Genomic DNA, 19,486 nt, shown 5'->3' on the forward strand with positions numbered 1-19,486 from the left:
GCTTATTATCCTGCCCCTGTCTCTGTCTGTCTGTCTCTCCCTCCTTCAGCCATACCTGCCGTGTCTCTCCAACCTCAGCCTTTGTGTATACTCATGACAATTTCGTCTGGAATGTTCCTACCCCCTTCTTTCTTCTGACTTTAGTTTAAGCATCCCATTCCGAGAAACCTTCCTGATCTCTCTTGCAACTTCAATTCTGTATTTGTGATGCTGATTCATACTTGTTCTCCATGGGGGTAGGGATGCTCCAAGGGGGTAGGGATTGTGTCTCCTCTGTTTCTTTTCTTTTTTTCTTTGCTATCCGGAGGACAACACATGACCTAAATTTAGTGTTCAGTAAAATTATTGAATGAGATAAATGACAGAATCCAAATTGAGCAAAAGTTGAAAATTCAAACCATTAGAACTGGGTTATTTGCCGGGTTTCAAGATTGCAGAGGAAGGAACTGGGCATGTTTACAGAGTGTCTGGGTTGGGCAGCTCAGAGGGTAGTTATAGCCAGTAAGAGAAAACAGAGAGTGAGAGGTGAGTGTGTGTGTGGAAGATAAAGAAATAGATTTGGGTCATGTTGAGTTTGAATTATCACTGTGACATCCAGACAGAAGTGTCCAAGGGGAGGTCAAAGGTGTAAGAGCCAATTGTTCGATTCTCTGGTAGCTTTCTTCAAGCGTTCAGATATATTTCTATCTTGGTTTTCACCTTCCTTGACTTCAAGTATGTTTGCATGTTGTGTCATGAAGCTAATTTTCCTCACTGGTAAGTTACTGCTATCCAGTGCTTTATGAGTGTACGCCATTAATAATGAGAAATATTCTAATGTAATGCATAAAAGTCATGGCAAAAGAAAAAAAATAACATGTCCCATGGAGATGGTAATGCAACTACAAAATTAAATTAAAATAGTTCATCAATTATAAAATGAAATAACTTAGGAAGATGGCATTTTGTTTTCCTGGGCTTTGTTTTGTTTGTATTTTTACTCTTGGTGTTTATGAGGCAAGGCAGAGGGCTCCCATTTTACATATCCTACAGTGCTTTAGACATAAAAGATACTCACATTATGAGTGGTGCATGACAATATCCAGTTAGTGCTTAGGACTCTGCACATTCTCTCTCTCTCTCTCTCTCTCTCTCTCTCTCTCTCTCTCTCACACACACACACACACACACACACACGCACCTTCCATTCAGATATCTTTCTTTACTCCTATTGACTATTGTGATTTCTATATTATTTTATCAACCTCTTTCCAAAACCCCCAAAACCAGCCCCCCCTTTGGTACTGCCTCAAGGCCATAGTAATGCTACCATCTTTCTGAATTATCCAGAATTGAAAATTTGTTTTCATTATTAGTTTTTAATTCTTCAGACACATTCATTAGTCACAAACCTTTAATTTTTTTCCCACAATTTACCTTGGATGCTCTATTTATGTAATTGCTTCTGGGATCAAATAATCCTTATATTATATTTACTACCAGTCAACAGCTGAACCTTTGCTTTCGTTCTCTCTGCATGGCAATTGATTCTACACAAGAACGCATGTATGACCTTTCTAAAGCACAGCATGTATCTGGGGGGCCCCTCTCAAGATTAAAAATTCCTAATTTTTAAAAAATTGTCTGGTACATCAAATACATACTTCTCAATTTAGCTCTCTAGAAATACTTTTAAAACTCCATTAACTCGTATTGGCAAACTGTTTATCACTGGCCAAATAAAACTCTATAATCCAGTTTTTTACCCCTAAATTCGTGTATTCCCATTCCAGTAGAAATGTTTATGCCAAAATCATGCTTTCTTCAATTTCTTCATAAATCTATGTCCCTCGTTAGGTCAAAATGTAGATCTTTATGGGATTTCTCCTAGACTTTTCTAGCCCCTGATTATTCAAAACTAGTTCAAGAAAAATCAAACTGCGTTTCTCATGACTTCCATATACTGAATGGTAAGGTATACAGAAAGAGGAGCTTGGCATCGCCTTCAAAAACTCTGGTGCAGTAAAATAAGAAGACAGAAGGACGAAGAAAGAGACCCAGGAAAATGCAGGAAGGACATCTCATCCAGACTGAAGAGCTTGGGAGTAGCTTTAATGAGATAAGTAAGAAGGACTACCAAGAACGAGCAGGTGTGCATCATATGGATGGGGCAGATGTGACGGGAGAGCTCTGGGTTTCCAGTGGAGTTACGCGTAATCTACAATAATTGCATTATTTGTGGTAGTTTATATTAGGTTGAGCTTTGTGGAAATAATGTACAATAAACCCAACTCCAGTTTGAAAATGTTTAGTTCAAATACAGAAAATAATACAGCAGATACTAGCAATCCCATAAACATTCAAATCCCTTTTTCTAATCAAATGGTGTTTGAATGTAATATAAGTGTCGAACTTCAACAGATGGCTTTCAAATTCAAAATGTTTTCCTTATGGAAAATATTTAAATGCTGTTCTGTGAGGTTGGCTGGATTTTATTATATCAAATATGGAGCAATAGCAAATTATTTTTGTTCCAAAAACTCTTATTTTAGGAATTCTCTTTTGTAAACTATTTTTGCCATCAGTATAATATTTTTGTTTTAGAAATATTTTACAGGGGCACTTGGGTGGCTCAGTCAGTTAAGTGTCTGCCTTTGACTCAGGTCATGATCCTGGGGTCCCGGGATGGAGCCCTACATTGGGGTCCCTGCTCAGCGGGGAGCCTGCCTCTCCCTCTGCCGCTCCCCCTGCTTGTGCTTTCTCTCTCTAATAAAAAAAAAATAGAAATATTTTACACAAACTTTAATGTTATGAATAAATATTAAGCTGTAAATTTGTACTTACCAAGATTAATTATCCTTTTTTCACACATTATTCTAATATAAAAAAATAGATATATATAGAAATATGTGTGTCCCCATCAGACACAGAAAGGTTTTAACACATGCTATCGTGTTGTTTAGTTAAAAAGATAACTTATTCTCAGACTCTCCAAATTCCCTTCAGTTGTAGTAGAGGGAAGGTTGTACGCAAGACTTTTGAAAACCAAATACAACTGATGAACATTATAATTGTTGCCAGCATTGTGTTTCTTACATTAGACCGTGCATTCTCAAAACTCTCATGGCTGGCTGTCTACGCCACTCGGAGATATGAAAAAGCAGTGTTGCTATCTTGACTGACTTTTTGTGAGCAATAATCTATACTTTAAGATCGGATCTCTGTTGAACCGGAAAGTCTTAAAGGATTGTACTAGAGATAAGATGATAATGGACATCGGATTTCCTAAAACGGAAGAGAGTGAAAGAGGTAAACAGCACTGCGGAGGTTGATGGGGCCTAAGCAGCATCCCGTGAGGCCAGAGTGGGCAGTCCTCAAGCTTATTTCCAGCAACACTCCTTCAAAAGCCCAGTGGCTTTCTCTGGAATAAGAAAAGTTAATGAATGGCACTGGCTTCAGCAAGTATAATTCAAACACTATTATCGAACTTTGATTTTAATAATCCCTTTTCCTTTCTGAAGAGTATTTCTTGAAATACACTTTTCTCCACGCAGTGTATTTTCTTCTAAAAGTTTGATTTCTGCTACTACATGATGGAATAGATTTATTGTTTTTTTTTAACATGTAGGTTGTAGCCAACTCCAGTGGGACTGCAGAGATTAAAATTTGGATGTTTTCTTATCCGTTTAGTAGTATCAAGGCTCACTCTCGGGAAATCTCTTTCTCTAAATAGAATGTGTAAGTCTCCTATGGGGTGTCGGGTAAATGGTCAAGGAAAGGGTTCACTGAAATTGTGAGTAACATCTTACAGTTTTTCTTGTTTCTCTTTATCAAGTTCATTTGGCCTTCACAGCCTTCTAGTGCCCTTCCTTTATGGGCCCGGTTTATTGGGTTCAATACTGTGAAGAACAATAATGCTAGCACCTCCCACTATAATAGCCAAGATTGATCTTGCAAGTATTGTGGGCCAGGAAGAGTTCTAAATATGCCACATGCATTATCTCATTTAATCTCTGTATGCACGTGCACATACAGCCCAGGAAAGAGGGAACATTTGGAAATTTAACCTTTTTGTCAACATCCTCTTCTGTGTGGAGGGAAGATTCGAGGTTCCCATGCTCTGCTTGAGCCTTGCATCCCTCACAGTGCTTATCACGATGCCCTGTGAGCAGTAATTCCTTAAGAAGTGTTTGTGGGAAGGATAGGAGCATGTTTAAGGTAGGGCTGGTAGCGCTACTTGAGGTAACTGCCCCCGCTCTTTAGACTCTCTCTCTGCTGTGGGTGTTTTGTTTCTCCTTTCTTTCACGCCGTCCTTATTCACGACCCTTCTGTCTCTTAATGATGCTTTTACATATTTTTGGTGGCAGAAGGTCTGCCATAGTAACAGCACTAATGAGTCACATTTTCCCTCTGGCACAGACATGGCCATCGTGGTTTTGCAGATAAACCAAAGAATCACGGAGTCGTCCAGAATGTTCTGCTCCTATTGAAATGATCAGATAAATGTAAAAATATGTTAGAAAAGTTTCAGAGTTATAAAGGAATTGCAGCTTTTTAAAAAAGATCTTGTATGAGAGAGAGAGAAAGCACATGCACAAACAGGGAGTATGGGGCAGAGGCAGAGGGAGAAGCAGACTCCCCAGTGAGTAGGGAGCCCCACGCGGGGCTCGATCCCAGAACCCTGGGATCATGACCTGAGCCAAAGACCTACGCTTCACCGACTGAGCCACCCAGGCGCCCCAAGAATTGCAGCTTTTAACATTATATTCCCACTTTGAAATACCAAGGGGGAACTTCTTAACAGATTTTCTGATGTGCTCACTCCCTGCAGCAGTATTCTTTGAAGGACTGTGTGTCTGCACAGCTTGGGAATAGCTTGTAACTATTACATGTTATTAGGTGCTATGCTATAAGTATTAGAACTCAGAACGTTTTCAATTAATAAGGGAGGCAGAAATTCACTGTGTCAAACTCTTAAAATGTGAACATAGAGAGGCATGTTTTTAAAGTACTACTTCAACTCTGAATAAAATACTTGCTAGATAATAAGAGATCTCGACTAATATTTTCTTAATTTAAAATAGGCACACTTAAATTGCTTTGTCATATTTTCCATAGATATTTACTGCTCTTTTTCCCATAGACAGTGTTCTCGTTTTGCTTTCACCTGGAGGCATCTGTCCTTACTTAACAGAATAGTTCTCTGTTTCCTTGAATGCTATCTGGAATATCGTACATGTGATATGTGATGCAAATTGATGCTTCCCAGAAGCTCTACTGATTATGCGGTTTCAGGGAAATCTCCCATTTTATTTTTAAAGATGCTCTCTCTCTCTTCTCTTCTTGGTCCAAAATATTTTACCCAAAGCCTGACTTTGGCTCTGGAGTGAAATAGGCGTGGCTTCAGTTCTGGCCCCATCACTTTCCGCCACAGGCCCCGAAACAAGCTGTTTACACTTGCCAGGACTTAGTTTCCCGTATGTAGTTTTGAGGACTTTTGTGAGATTGCCTGTATTTATATCTGCTCAGTAAATGTTAGCAATTGTTTTTATTTTCAGTAAGGGTAATTGTATTAGCAGTAACTGTGAGTTACTATTTAATGTTGGCTTTTTTTGTTTGTTTTTGTTTTTGTTTTTTGATAGAGAGAGAGTGGGGGTGAGGCGGGGAGGGGCAGAGGGAGAGGGAGTGGAAGAATCTCAAGCTGGGCATGGAGCCTGATGCTCGGCTCGATCTCATGACCCTGAGACCATGACCTGAGCCCAAATCGAGAGTCAGACGCTTAACCGACTGAGCCACCCAGTCGCCCCTTAATGTTAGGCTTTTTTTAAAAACAAAAAATCACTTTATAGTATTCTGATAGTTTGGCTTATACGTATGACAGACTTGAAAGACACATGATAATCACTAAATTCGCTTTCTGTCCAGGCATGACGCCTTAAGGCAAGTTAGGTTGAACTATCAGGATGATACACTTACCGTGTTTCAACAGCACGTAGAGTTTCTCTAAACAGAATTTCAAGTCCATACTATATTTTAAGTTAAATTTATAATAAAAATCTGTGTGCAGATGTCATAAAGCAGTTTTAGAACAATGAGCAGGCTCTGGAGGAAGCATAATTGGTTCAGTGTTTCTGGAAGAACAGCTCTGTAGCTTTGTGCGGTGCGTTCGGGCATCTTACTTCCCTTACGGTTCCTCTTTAAGTAACTAAAAGGATGTATTTTTGCTTTTCAGTCACTCAAGACTGCTTGCAACTGATTGCAGACAGTGACACACCTACCATACGGAAAGGTAATAAGATCATCTCCCGCAACGTTTCGACTTACAGTTCAATCACTTGTAAGATTGTATTCAGACTTCATCTCAAATCAGCTGTCTGCCTCCAAACTTCTCAGAATCAGATGTAAAGTAAGAAACTTCAATTTATTCAGAATGATCGGGGAATAAATACTTAGGCTAAGGTAATAATCTAACAAACAGAATTACCTTAGAGACACGAATACTTAGAGATTTAAAATAATTAGCATTTGATAAAATCAATACTAAGCCAAATTCAGTTTTTTTTTAATTTTTTAGAAATCATTTTGGCTTCTCAGTGGCTCAAGATCATCTTCACAAATATTAATTGCCCTATTTTATTAGGTTTTATTTTTTTTATTAGGTTTTAGAAATCATAATAGGATGAAGATGAAACTGAATGTACCATAAAGATTTTATATTGTTAGTAAATATGTGCAAATGAATGTAACACTTTTATGATAATCCAATGTGAAATGATTGCTTTATATTTTGCATGTATTGGTTAAAGACATACAATGTTCTACTTACTGTGTGGGCCGTGGGGCTTAGCAAAGAATAAAATGTGTATTGTTCCTCACTTTCATGGAATTTACCTTTTGATGAGGGGAAACAGGGGAAAAAAGCTAATGAACAAGTGAAATGTAGAATGATAAAATTAAGTGCTACGGGGAAAACTCCAGCAGGCGGGGGGCTAGGGAATGTCTGGGCTGTGAACCAGAACAGGGAGTTCACAAGTGGCAGAGGGTTAAGCTGGGGGCTGGAGATGGGGAAACAAGAAGGGGCCCCAAGGATGAATTTGGATGGGCCTTTATAACGAGGGCCAGGAGTGCTGTCTTGCATCTGTGTTTTTCTAAGTGGTTTTAATTAGCCCAAATGTAACATAAGTACTAAACTATTTGAAATTCTGTTATTGTTTATTGCTCTGCATTTTCTGGAGTCTTATGTTTGCAACTTTAATAGGCAGCGGACTGTTTACTAAGAATTAAAATGAAGTCAGAAGAAGACCTTAAGGACCAAAGATAAAATTTTAAAAATATAACTTAGGAAAAGTTTGTTTTACACATTTGGCCAAAACAAAAATGCTGTCCGTCACAAAGAAAGATGAAGCTGCTACTTGATCGTGAATGTGAGTTGCACAGAGGATTGTGTGTGATCTTCCTGGTTGGTGGCCGCTCTCCACTGACTTTGGGGTGCTTATCTGCGTGCTTTGCCCCTTGGATGCATAGGTTAGTCTGGTGATGCCAGCAGGCCTTGAGCAGCACGGAGCTGTTAGTGGGCCTGGGCATATTTTAGCACCACAACTTGCCTGCATCCCGCAAGGTCTGGTAGGTTGTGTTTCCATTTTCACTTGTCTCACGATATTTTTAAATTTACTTTTCAATTTCATTTGACCCGTTAGTTGTTGAGGAGTGTGTGGCTTAATTTCCATGTAGTTTTGAATTTTCCTATTTTTCTCCTGTTACTGATTTCTAGTTTCATGTCACTGTGGTTGGAAAAGATACTTGATGTGATTTCAGTCTTCTTAAATCTGTTCAGATTTATTTTGTGCCCTAACACTTTTTTTATTATGTTCAATTAGCCAACTTAAAATACATCATTAGTTTTTGATGTAGTGTTCAATGATTCATTAGTTGTGCCCTAACATTTTATTTATCCTGGAGAATTTTCTTTGTGCACTTAGGAAGAACGCATATTCTGATACTGTAGGATAGAATATTCCATGTATATCTGTATACATGTATATCTGGTCTGTAGTGTTGTTCAAGCACACTATTTCCTTATTGATTTTCTTTTGGATGACTTATCCATTATTGAAGGTAGGTATTTAATTCTCCTACTCTTATTGTCTTGCTGTCTATTTCTCCCTTCAAATCTGTTAATATTTTCTGTATACATTTAGGGGCTCCAATGTTGAGTGTGTGTGTGTGTGTATATATATATATATATATACACACACACATATATATATATATGAATGTATACATTTGTTATATCCTCTTGATGAATCAATCCACTTGTCATCATATAATAACTTCTTTGTCCCTTGTGACATTTTTTTACTTGAAGTCTATTTTGTTTAATGTAAGAATAGCTACTTCTTATCTCTTTTGTTTACCATTTGGATGAAATACTATTTTCCAGCCTTTCACTATGTGTGTCCTTAATGCTGAAATGAGTTTTTTGTAGGCAGAATATGGTTGCGTTTCGTTTTTCTTTCAATTCATTCAGCCACTCTATGCCTTTTGATTGGGGAATTTAATCCATTTACATTTAAAGTAATTATTGATAAGACTTATTATTTTCCTTTTGTTAATTGTTTTCTGGCTGCTTTATAGTTTCTTTGTTCTTTCTTCCTCTCTTGGTGTCTTCCTTTGTGGCTTGATTATTTTGTGTACTGATATGTTTTGATTCCTTTCTGTGTGTATTTTGGGTATCTACTACAGGTTTTTAAATTTGTGTTTACCATGACACTTACATAGAGCAACTTAGTTATAGTAGTCTGTTTTAAGCTGATAACTTAACTTTGATTTACATGTTTTTATAATGTGTCTATTAACAAACTACTGTAGTTATAATTCTTTTAATACTTTCGTCTTTTACTTTTATACTAGATTTCAGAGTGATCTATACTCATTATAGCCATTTCTTTCAGGTTTACTGGAGATTTGTTTTATCCCTTTGATTGTGTTGGATTTTCTTGATTCTTCACGTTCCTTGCGGAGCTGCTTTGTTGCCTATGAAGCTAACTCTCCTACTCCTCATGGACTGATTTTGACTGGGATACAATTTTACTGGTCAGCAGTGCTTGATATTAGCCACTGTAAGGCCTCCAGGAGCAAGGCCCCCTTTGCTTCCTCCCTCCTCTCCTGGAGGAAAAGAATCTGTTCTCTGCTTTTTCTCAATCGTGCAAAACAAAACAGAACAAACTGCTGGCTATAAAAAAATGTCCTCCCCTTTTCTTTGTTTCTAACTGTCACAGGGACCAAGCTCTTTCGGTTGTTCAGCACAAAGTATGGGGTGAGATGGAAACCAGCCGCACAGAAGTCACTCTGAGAGGCCATGTGGCCAGGTGCACACTCAGATCTCACCATCCCTCCATGGGGGAAATCACAGACAGAGGCTGTCTTTTTGGTGCTGACCGAGGCCTGTCTGGGGGAGGGACTGATGTGAATAAGTTGAAATTGTTCCTCTTACCTATATAAATGTGACTGCTTCTGAGTCTGTGCTTTACTACTTAGCTTCTACTTCTTAGCTGGATTCTGAATTTTTTTTCAAGGTTTTTGGCATTTTCAAGGTATTGTTAAATCAATGTTTCTGGGAGGGATGATGTGTAAGGTTTTAGTACACTGCACCTTGCTGACATAATCCTTCATTCATCCCACTGTCCTTTGTCTACACGGTTTCAAGTGAGAAGTCAACTGTTAATATTATTGAGCATCCCTTGTACTGGCAGAATTGCTTCTCTCCTGCTGCTTTCAAGATTTTCTCCTTGTCCTTTCTTTCAACCACTTAATTATAATTCACCTTGGTATGGATCTCTTTGAGTTTATCCTTTTTATTTTTTTAAAGATTTTATTTATTTATTCGTCAGAGAGAGAGAGCACAAGCAGGGGGAGTGGCAGAGGGAGAAGCAGGCTCCCCACTGAGCAAGGAGCCCAATGCAGGACTCGATCCCAGGACCCTGAGATCATGACCTGGGCCAAAGGCAGACGCTTAACTGACGGAGCTACCCAGGCGTCCCTGAGTTTATCCTTTTTAGAATTCATTCAGCTTCTTGGATGTGTAGATGCATTCTTTCTTCAAAGTTAAGAAGAGTTTGGCCCTTATATCTTCAAATACTCTTTCTGCTCCTTTCTCTGCTCCTTCTGGGACTCCCATAATGCAAATGTTAGTCTGATTGAGGGTCCCCTATGTTTGGTTCACTTCCTTTCATTTCTTTTCTTTCTGCTCCTCAGGCTGGATAATTTTAATTGTTCTATTTTCAAATTTGTGGATTCTGCCTTCTGCCTGCTTAATTTGCTCTGTAACCTCTCTACTGAATTTTTTAATTTAGCTATTTTACTTTTTAGCTCACAAGTTCTATTTGGTTCCTTTTTTAACAAAATGTTTTTATCTGTTTACTGATAGTGTCTGTTTGTATATACATAATTCTCCTAGTTTTCTTAGGTTCTTTGTGGTTTAAGGAGCATATTTAAAAGATATAAATCTTTGTCTAGTAAGTTCAATGTCCAGGTTTCCTAAGAAATGGTTTCTGCCAATTTCTTTTTTTTTTTTTTTCTGTGAAGGGGCCATAATTTTCTGTTTGTTTTGTATGCTTTTGTCAGTCTGTTGTCCCTTCTTCCAGAGGCTACAGGTAGTATACATCTTTAAAGTTTTTGGTTGACTCCAGCCTGGGGATCTGCTCCTATCTGAAAGAAATCTCCAGACAGGAGCGCCTGGGGGGTGCAATCAGTTAAGCATGCAACTCGTAGTTCCGCTCGGGTTGTGACCTCGGGGTCGTGGGATCAAGTTCCACATCGGGCTCTGCGCTTAGCGCAGAGTCTGCTTAAGACTCCCTCTCCCCCTCCCCCACTCTCACTCTCTCTCTAAAATAAATAAATAAATATTTTTTTAAAAATGAAAAAAAAAAATCTCCAGACAGGTCAAAATGCATAGCCACAGTGATTTGGGAACAAAGTAAGTATTATACCCACCAGCACCAGCAAGGCACCGCCTGGAACTCAGGCCATCATGTCCGTAGCTGCTGCCATGCTGGAGAATGGGGGATGGTAAGTGAGGAAGCAAAAATACAATACTTCCTTACTGAAATTTAACAGTCTTTTTCTTTTTTTATTAAGCTCTCTTGGTTGCTGTAAGTTTTTTTATTAGATTTCATATATTCAAAGATGTTGATTCGGTAAGTTTTGCCAGCTTAAGTGCTATTTTGGTGGAGGAACTTATTCTATAAGCTTTATACTTCGCCATTTTCCGTGACATCACTCTAACATCTATAATTACCTCTTTAGGGAATATCTATTGACCACTCTAAGCTAGAATAAAATTAATATGATTCCTCTTAATTCTCTGTATTCTTCTTGCCCCCCACTGTACACTTTTTGGGTGCTAATATATTTCTAAATGTTTATGTATGTACTGTTAAAATATTTATGTTTCTGTTCCTTATCTATCAACTTTAATACACAGCCTTGGAGCCCTAGGTATTACAAATGAGGCCATTATCAATATTTTTCCTCCTCTACTTCTCTGTATTTGTAAATTTTATAATTTCTACATTGTCATGACATGAAACTGTTCCCTTCTTTTCTTTCAAACCATTCTCTTTATGTGCTTTTGTCTTGCTTGGTTTTACAGATAAATATATTCAATACCCATTGCAAGTGCTTTTACTGTGCTTTCCTCATTCATGTCTTAATTTCCTGAATTTCATTCTTGACTAGTTTACTCAAAATGGGCTCATGAGAAAAATGGTCACTAAGTTTTTGCATTGATAAAACTTTATCTTTGTAGTTTCTATACTTTAAGGACAGATGGCTAGATGCAAAATCCCATTTCCCCTTTCTTTACTTGAGTTGTAGGAATTTCTCCACTCTTCTTTGGCATTAAATGCACTTTGAAGAGAACTAAGGTAAGATAAATTTTTCTTCTTATGAGTGGCTTGACTTTCTTGCCTGATTATATAAAGAATTGTTTATTTACCTTAAAAAGTCAGTATTTATTTTGCTCTGTATCTCAGGGTTGACTGCTGTGGTAGGTAGCATAACAGCTCCCAAAGACGTCTACAACCTCATCCCTGAGACTCGTGAGTATTGTAGGTCACATGGGAAAGGGCACTTTGCAGATGTGATTAGGATAAGAAATGTGGGGCAACTACCCTGGCTGATCTGGGTGAGCCCAGGGTAATGACAAGCGTCCTTACAGAGTGAGTGGTTGGGTCAGAGTGAGAGAGATGATGTGAGGATGAAAGTGAAGTTGGGAATGATGCAACCCGTGCCTGGGAAGATGGAGGAGGCCAGGAACCAAGGAAAGCAGGCGGACTGTAGGAGCCAGAAAAAGGCAAGGGATGGGCTTGGCAGCTTCCAGAAAGAACACAGACTTGCCAACACCTTGGTTTTTGCCCAGTGAGACTTCTGATGTTTAGAACCGTGAGATAGTAAATGTGTGTTGTTTTAAGCCACTGAGTTTGTGGTAATTTGTTGCAGCAGCAACACAAAACTAATGAAGCTATGTGGAATTGACTTCCCTGGCCCAGGGTACGCTTCCCTGTCTGTGGTTGCTCTGCTTGACTTTTTGTTGTTGCTGGTTTTGTCTACCAGGGTTCCAATGACGTGTATGCTGGTAATTCTTGACCTGTCTTACAGGTCCTATATATTCGATAGTTCTCTCTCTATTTTTTTTTTTCAAATTCTCAACTCTTTCCACCTTACTTTGTTTTGTGCAAAACCTGTTTCCCATTCTGAAACTTTTATTTTCATTTCAATGATTTTTTTCCTCCTCGTCTTCCACGTTCTTTTAGCCAACATGGACATTTCCTGGACTGTGAGCTTGTCAGAGATTTCTGTGGGCACATGAGGGCTTCTTCACCGTTAGGGAGTTGATTTTTGCTGGCTCTTTGTGAAGTTGGCCCCTGTCAGGACGGACCTGTCACTGTTTTCCTGGCTTCCCACACCCAGCCCCAGTGCGATCCCAGGGACTTTTAGCAGCCCGTACAGCTACTCTGGAGAACATGCATCTGTCTGCCTCTTTCACACGACTGAACAGGAGGTAAAAAAGGACAGACGTTATTTCCACAGTCGTGTTGATAGCGAAGTCTCTTGTTTATTTCTGCCTTGCCATCTAATTATTTCGTACAGGCAATAATGAAATTTACTTTTACTCTCCCAATAGAATTTGACACTTGATAACTCCCTTCTTGAAATATATGCTGCCCTTGGGTTATTTCTCTAATCAATTCCTTACTCTTTTGGCCACTTCTTTTTAAATTTCTTTGCAAATTACTCTATAATGTATCTCCCCAGTATAGATGTTCTTCAGTCCTCTGATGTAGTCTTATTCTCTTTTCTTTCTTCTTATTTCTTTGGCATTCTTAAATACTCCTATGTTGTCCCTTATCATGTATGTGCTGATGGTTTAAGTGTAGATCTTTAGCCCAAACCACTTAGCTCCAAGCCTACATACACCCCTGTCTATTTAACACCTCTTTCTTTACAACTTGGTGGAATCTCAGCCTGGACTGTAGGACTTGTCCCCAAATTTCCTCCTATTTCAGTGAGTGTGATGATTGTGTCCCCGGTTGTTTCAGGCAGAATTTTGGAGTCAAGAATGACATTCTTGACTGGTCCCTCGGACTCAGTACATCGGTCTCAAACTCTATCAGTTATTCCCCATGAACATAACCTGAATTAATCTATCCCCCTCCATGCCCATCTCACCATCCTCTTACAGAACCCCATCATCTCTCCCCTTGGCTGGTTTCCTTGACCCCCATTCTTGTCTGGTAGCCACAGAGTGACATTTCTAAAGCAGAATAATCATTTCTGTCCCTGCTCACAGCCCAGCAGGGGCTTCCAAAGGCCCTTCGTATGGCTCAGCCCCCATGGCCCTGCCTGGCTGCCTGTGCTCCCTCCTTTTCCCCCTGTTCCGCCCCAACTACAGAATCAAACCTGTCATAACTGTGGATCTCCATGCCAAACAGCACTTGTCTTATACAAGAAATTATTGCTTCTTGAGTTGGTTAATATAATCTGCCTTTTAAAAAAGCATTATCAATATCTTATCCCCTAAAACTATTTCCAACAGCTGTGTGATGATAAGATTAAAAAATCAAGAGAAGCAACCAAATATGATAGTACGATAGCTGTGATTGACCATTGCTCTCTGTAGTGAGTTTTCAGTTACGGAGGGAGGTAACACCGGAAGTATGAATGTTTGCAAGGAAATCTATCCATAAAGTAGAATAGAAAACAAGTATTAATGAAATATATCTGAGTTTTCTTTCTTTCTTTTTTTTTTTTGGTTCAAGATTTAATTGGGCATTTTATTTTTTTTCAATTTTTAAAATTTATATTCAATTTACATCATTAGTTTTTGATGTAGTGTTCAGTGATTCGTTAGTTGCATATAACACCCAGTGCTCATCATTATCTGATTTTTCTATAAAATATTGTCAACAGAAAGTTTATGTTTTCACATAAGTCAGATCAGGAAAGAGCTACTCTTTTTAAGAGCAGACACTTTCAAGTATACATGTAAATTATTTTCACGTTAGTACTGGCATTCTGTTGATTTAATTTCACATATTATTGTAGTTTTCAGAAACATTTAAATGCATCAAGTATTTACAGCTCAGTGGAGCTGGGAAATTCGGGCTTTATACACTGCAGCACATCTGTGTTTTAGCTGTGGACTAACAAAGATAAGCAGTAATACTCTTGGAGTTTACTTACAAATTCTCAAATATTTATTGGTGGCGATGCGTTCTAGTTTAGAAAAGCATCCTATGGAATAGGCACTTCATGCGTATTTTCTTGTCAGCATTTATCCATAGTCTAATTAGCGTGCTAAAAATCTAAGTAAGTTTTAAGATGTAGAAACATGTTATAATATTTATGCTTAAGTTTATAATTACTTTAGCTTTTAATGTATTGTTTCGTCGATTTAAGATTCACTCAGCACATACTCACTGAGCACAGATGCTGTATAGGGCTGTGTTCTTGGCATTTGACCTCATGCAGTGTAACTTGTGGGCGCATGCACGCACGTACATGTGCGCGCACGCACGTGAGTGTAACGTGTATGTGCAGGGGGCAGAAATACAGACAGTACATAAAAACCAGTAACGATGGACTGTCTCTAGTAAGAATATTTCCAGCAAGATAGGACGAAATGCCAAAAGAAAATGTCAAGAGAACAAAAGAATATATGCCTAGTAACTACTTGTTTTTCTTTCTATTCTGACAATGCAGCAGTGAAATTTGGTAAAAACCAGCTCACTAATTCTATAGATGTGCGTATGGTGTAAAGAAATAGGAAATCGACTTAAGGTATTGAAAAAAAAAAGTTTAGCCAATAAACATCTCCAGCCAGAATATAAGCAAGCAGTTTTGGAAACGTGCGTTTTCCTTTACCTTGAGAGTACATACTACCTCTGTGGTGATGTTCCATCTCGCACAGTTCCAGCAACCAGCTCATAAAATGCTTTTAAAAATAAATTAATAAATAATACGAAGCTTTTGAAACACAATGAGATGTTTGTGGGCAACTGCATAGGACACCCCCACTTTGAATTTGTTTATGTTTAAAGTTGAGGTAGTTAATTCAGTGACTATTCAGTCTGCTGTCGGCCAGCCATCATTTCAGGCCCTGGGAAATAGCAGAGGACTAGAGTTCGGGGGTGCCTGGACCCGGAGAGGTCCGAATCTCAGACGTGTGCTGTTTGGAAGGGAGAAAAGGCACGCCTGGGTCAGAGCATCTGGCCAGTGTCCTCACGAGCACGGGAGCGGCCCTCTTTCCTTATCAATTGTGTTTTACAGTAATAACAACACGATAAGTCATTCTTCCTCATATTTTGGTCACTCTTCATTTAAAAGTGCCTTGAGCACATGATCTCCTTTAAACAAATGTCAGATGACGGATCATGAGCTTGCCTCTGTGACTTGTCACTGAGGAGACCTTTCCTCCAGGGACTGTCCCCTTGCAGTGTGGCCCCGGGGGCTTTCATCCAAGCCCAGTTTCCTCACACACCTTCTTGGGAACAGCAGAGCCGGGTGATCAGGCCTGCCAAATCCTGGGGGGCCTGCCTCCCCATAGGAGACAGAGGTGCGTCCTGAGAGCACCCAAGAGGAGGGAAGGGAGCCTTGTGTCCACAGGCACCTGTGGTTCCTTTCGTGGTCTCCCTCACAGCCACCCGCCCTCCACCTATGGACTTGCCGACTTGGAGGGCTGCTGTAGGGGACGGAACTCAGATTCACAGTGTCCTCGGGTTCTTTACTTCTCTGAAGTGTCCTGAAAATAGGGGGTTCTTGTCTTATACTCTTCCCTTAATCCTATTCAGAAAAGGTTCAGATGTGATGGGTTTGCCTTGGGGGAGCTAGCTGAAGCAGGCACGTTCCTTCAGCAGTTGCATTTATGAGTCTGAAAGCATCACCAACCACCACATCCTACAGTGCTATCCCCGTTGCAAAAATCCACAGGGAAATTGTTCTTTAAACCCAGTCCAGGACAAGTTGTTCTGCTCTGAGCTTGTGGCATATTGTCCTGAGTTCTATTATTTCCCTTTTTGCTATGACCAAGGTGAAGCCTGGGGACACGTGTGGTCCAGCACTACCAATTATAAGGGAACATTTTTTAGACTATTTTAGACCACAGTTTCATTTCACTATTCTCTCCTTATATTACCACTTCCCTAATCTTTTCACTTGGTTTATGCCATTTTATTTATAACTCCTGCATTCTTTTTTTTTTTTTAAAGATTTTATTTATTTATTTGACAGAGAGAGATAGCGAGAGAGGGAACACAAGCAGGGGGAGGGACAGAGGGAGAAGCAGGCTTCCCGCCGAGCAGGGAGCCCGATGCGGGGCTCGATCCCAGGACCCTGGGATCATGACCTGAGCCGAAGGCAAACGCTTAACGACTGAGCCACCCAGGCGCCCTATAACTCCTGCATTCTTAACCTAGCCTCAGGGTTCACCGTTTACTCCAGTATTTTTACACGATGGTGAGAAATCCAGTGAATTTAACGCTGTGAATTCACAGGAGAGGAGTATATAACCTTCCTCACGGGTGTTTGTCCCAGAGTATGTGTTCGGCGCAGAGACTGGGTCCCCTCCTGCCCACCCATTTCTGTAACCACCAGCAGTTCTGTGCCCCCTTCCTCGGGCTCATGCGCTCGGCGGCTCCCCCCTCACTCCCCAGGGGCATCTGAGGGGTCACAGAGGAGAATTTGTGTGCTGACCAGTAACGGCTTCAACTTGAATGTCACAGACGAGTCCTGCCGAGTTCCTTGACCCTGTCCAGTAGAGACCGCGTCTTGGTCACTCCCTCGCTGCCCCTAAGCGCTATTCTGGTGCCTTCTGGGGAGGAGGCTTCTTCCCCTCCTTCCCCTCCTTCCCCCGTGCCCTTCGCTAAACTCTCCCCATGCTAACTCCCTCCTATCCGGGAACCAAAGGAAAACCAGAAAATCTCCGTCATTCAGAGACATTTGGTCCATTTGATCCTATGCAGACCAGGCTTTCTGGTGAACATGGCTGAAACGCACACAAGACTCGAAGAAAACACAGACATTTCTTAGGACGTGCTTGCCCTCGGGTCCCCGAGGGGCGCGGGGGGTCATGTGCGAACCATGGCTGAAACACCAGTGGAGCGTCCTGATTGGTCTCCTTTGCCTCTTTTTTTGAAGATGAAATTCCCTAAGTTTCAGACTCGGGTTTAGCCACTGAGCAGAGGTGAAAAACTGCTCTTCTCTCAAGCCTTCTGTCTTTGTCACAGGAGCATACACGTTCGTTCCGTGGCTGCTGAGCTTTAAAAGAGGAAGAGCCTTGGAGGAGAAGGAAAATAAAATAGTGGTGAAAGAAACCGGTTACTTCTTTATATATGGTCAGGTAGGTTCCCCCCACTGGTCCCTCCGTCCTGGGTCTCCTTGCCCTGCTCCCTTCTGACCAGCATCTTTGTTTGTTCCCCAGGTTTTATACACCGATAACACCTTTGCCATGGGACACCTAATACAGAGGAAAAAAGTCCACGTCTTTGGGGACGAATTGAGTCTGGTGACTTTGTTCCGATGTATTCAAAATATGCCTGAAACACTACCCAATAATTCCTGTTATTCAGCTGGTAAATAACAGTTCTGTATAAATAGACAGAAAGACATTCCTCGATATACCGTGTGGTGTTTATTCTCTGGAAGGATGAGCTAGTTCGTTTGAGTCGAAACGGATAAAATCATGACTGATGGTTTTATCGTTCTTCGGTAGATAATACCGTGTAAGAACACAGGGAATGACTGCCATGTGCCAGGCATCCTAGTCTGCACCTGACCTGGGCTCCTTCGTATGATCCCCCTGTTTAAGGGAGGCGGCATCCGAGACACAGAGAGGTAGCACACCTTGTTCCAGATGGCACAGCTTCCAAGTTCCAGAACTTGGATCAAACCAACCGGTCCGACCCCAGAGTGTGAGCCCCCAAAGCTTTTTTTGTTTGTGTTTTTGTTTTACGTGCTGCTGAAGACATGCCCTTGACTGGATCGAGCGTCCAGTCAGGTTGCCCAGAGGCTTTCTCCCCTTCTCCTTCAGGTGACGTCTGGTGCACAAGGACCGGACAGGTGACCTTGAGATGGAAACGAGCAGGAGCAAGGCTCCTTCGGCTCAGGGTCAGTGAAGATGCAGAGAGAAGAGAAGGAGAAAGGGAGGGCTTTGTTCACTTCAGCTCTTTGGGCTATAATTGCCAACATAGTCTTTATTTTATTTTGAGGGTAAATTCATCAAAGCTGGTGTTAGGGGGAAAAAAACCCATATTTGCCTCTAGCACATTTATTCCTCTCTGGTGACTTTGACAAATCCATTGAGAACCCTGGGGAATGTCTTCAGTTCCAGACAGTTCCCTGAAACACAGGCATGGGGTCTGGCCGCCTCCTCCGAAACCCTAAGTTTTGAAGGCGTTTGCTACCAAGTGCACAATCACTCAATCAGGAAGGAAGGAAAATCGGAGACGATTGTCACTGTGGACCCGTGGCCATGAACAGCTGTAAGGGGATAATGAGGAAGTGTGTTGAATTGAAACGCCCTCATTTTCATAAAGAGATGTTCCCCTGCACCCAGCAATAACCAGTATCCTGGCGTTGCAGAAAAGCCACAGAACAGCGCGGCTGCCCCCGTCTGTACTGAGTCCAGACTCAGCAGTACTTACAGGGGCCGTGCTGGTCATTGCCCCTCCGTGTTCATGCTCTCGGCCACACTTCCCAGGGGCCTCGCCTTTTAAGACTAATTCACTAGACCTGAAATCTGTGTTTCAGTGCCGTAGCTTAGTGTTAGGTATGAGAACCGTTCTCCAGGACATTCCAGGTTTGCAATTCTCATCTGCTCTAGCACCAGTCTGCTTAAAACCATTAAAGGCTACCTAATTATTAGTACATAAGAGCATGCGGTGCTCCCGTACATAATAACCTGGAAGAAAATGCAAATGGTCCACTTGAGGAGCCCAGCATAACACCAAGC

The 19,486-nt window shown here is 40.8% G+C and overlaps 1 protein-coding gene across 1 annotated transcript in view; it reads left to right on the plus strand.

Moving 5' to 3' along the window:
- The window catches only part of TNFSF13B (TNF superfamily member 13b), an 86,116-nt gene that overhangs the window by 63,402 nt on the left and 3,228 nt on the right, over positions 1 to 19,486 (plus strand). The window contains exons 6-8 of the mRNA XM_025874784.2: positions 6,212 to 6,268; positions 17,763 to 17,875; positions 17,957 to 18,107. Of these exons, the coding sequence (XP_025730569.1) occupies positions 6,212 to 6,268; positions 17,763 to 17,875; positions 17,957 to 18,107 (321 nt within the window). The remainder of the gene's footprint in view (positions 1 to 6,211; positions 6,269 to 17,762; positions 17,876 to 17,956; positions 18,108 to 19,486) is intronic.

Source organism: Callorhinus ursinus, unplaced genomic scaffold, assembly GCF_003265705.2.
Source record: "Callorhinus ursinus isolate GAN/ISIS: 27379988/994484 unplaced genomic scaffold, GSC_fseal_2.0 scaffold79, whole genome shotgun sequence".
Taxonomy (NCBI): domain Eukaryota; kingdom Metazoa; phylum Chordata; class Mammalia; order Carnivora; family Otariidae; genus Callorhinus; species Callorhinus ursinus.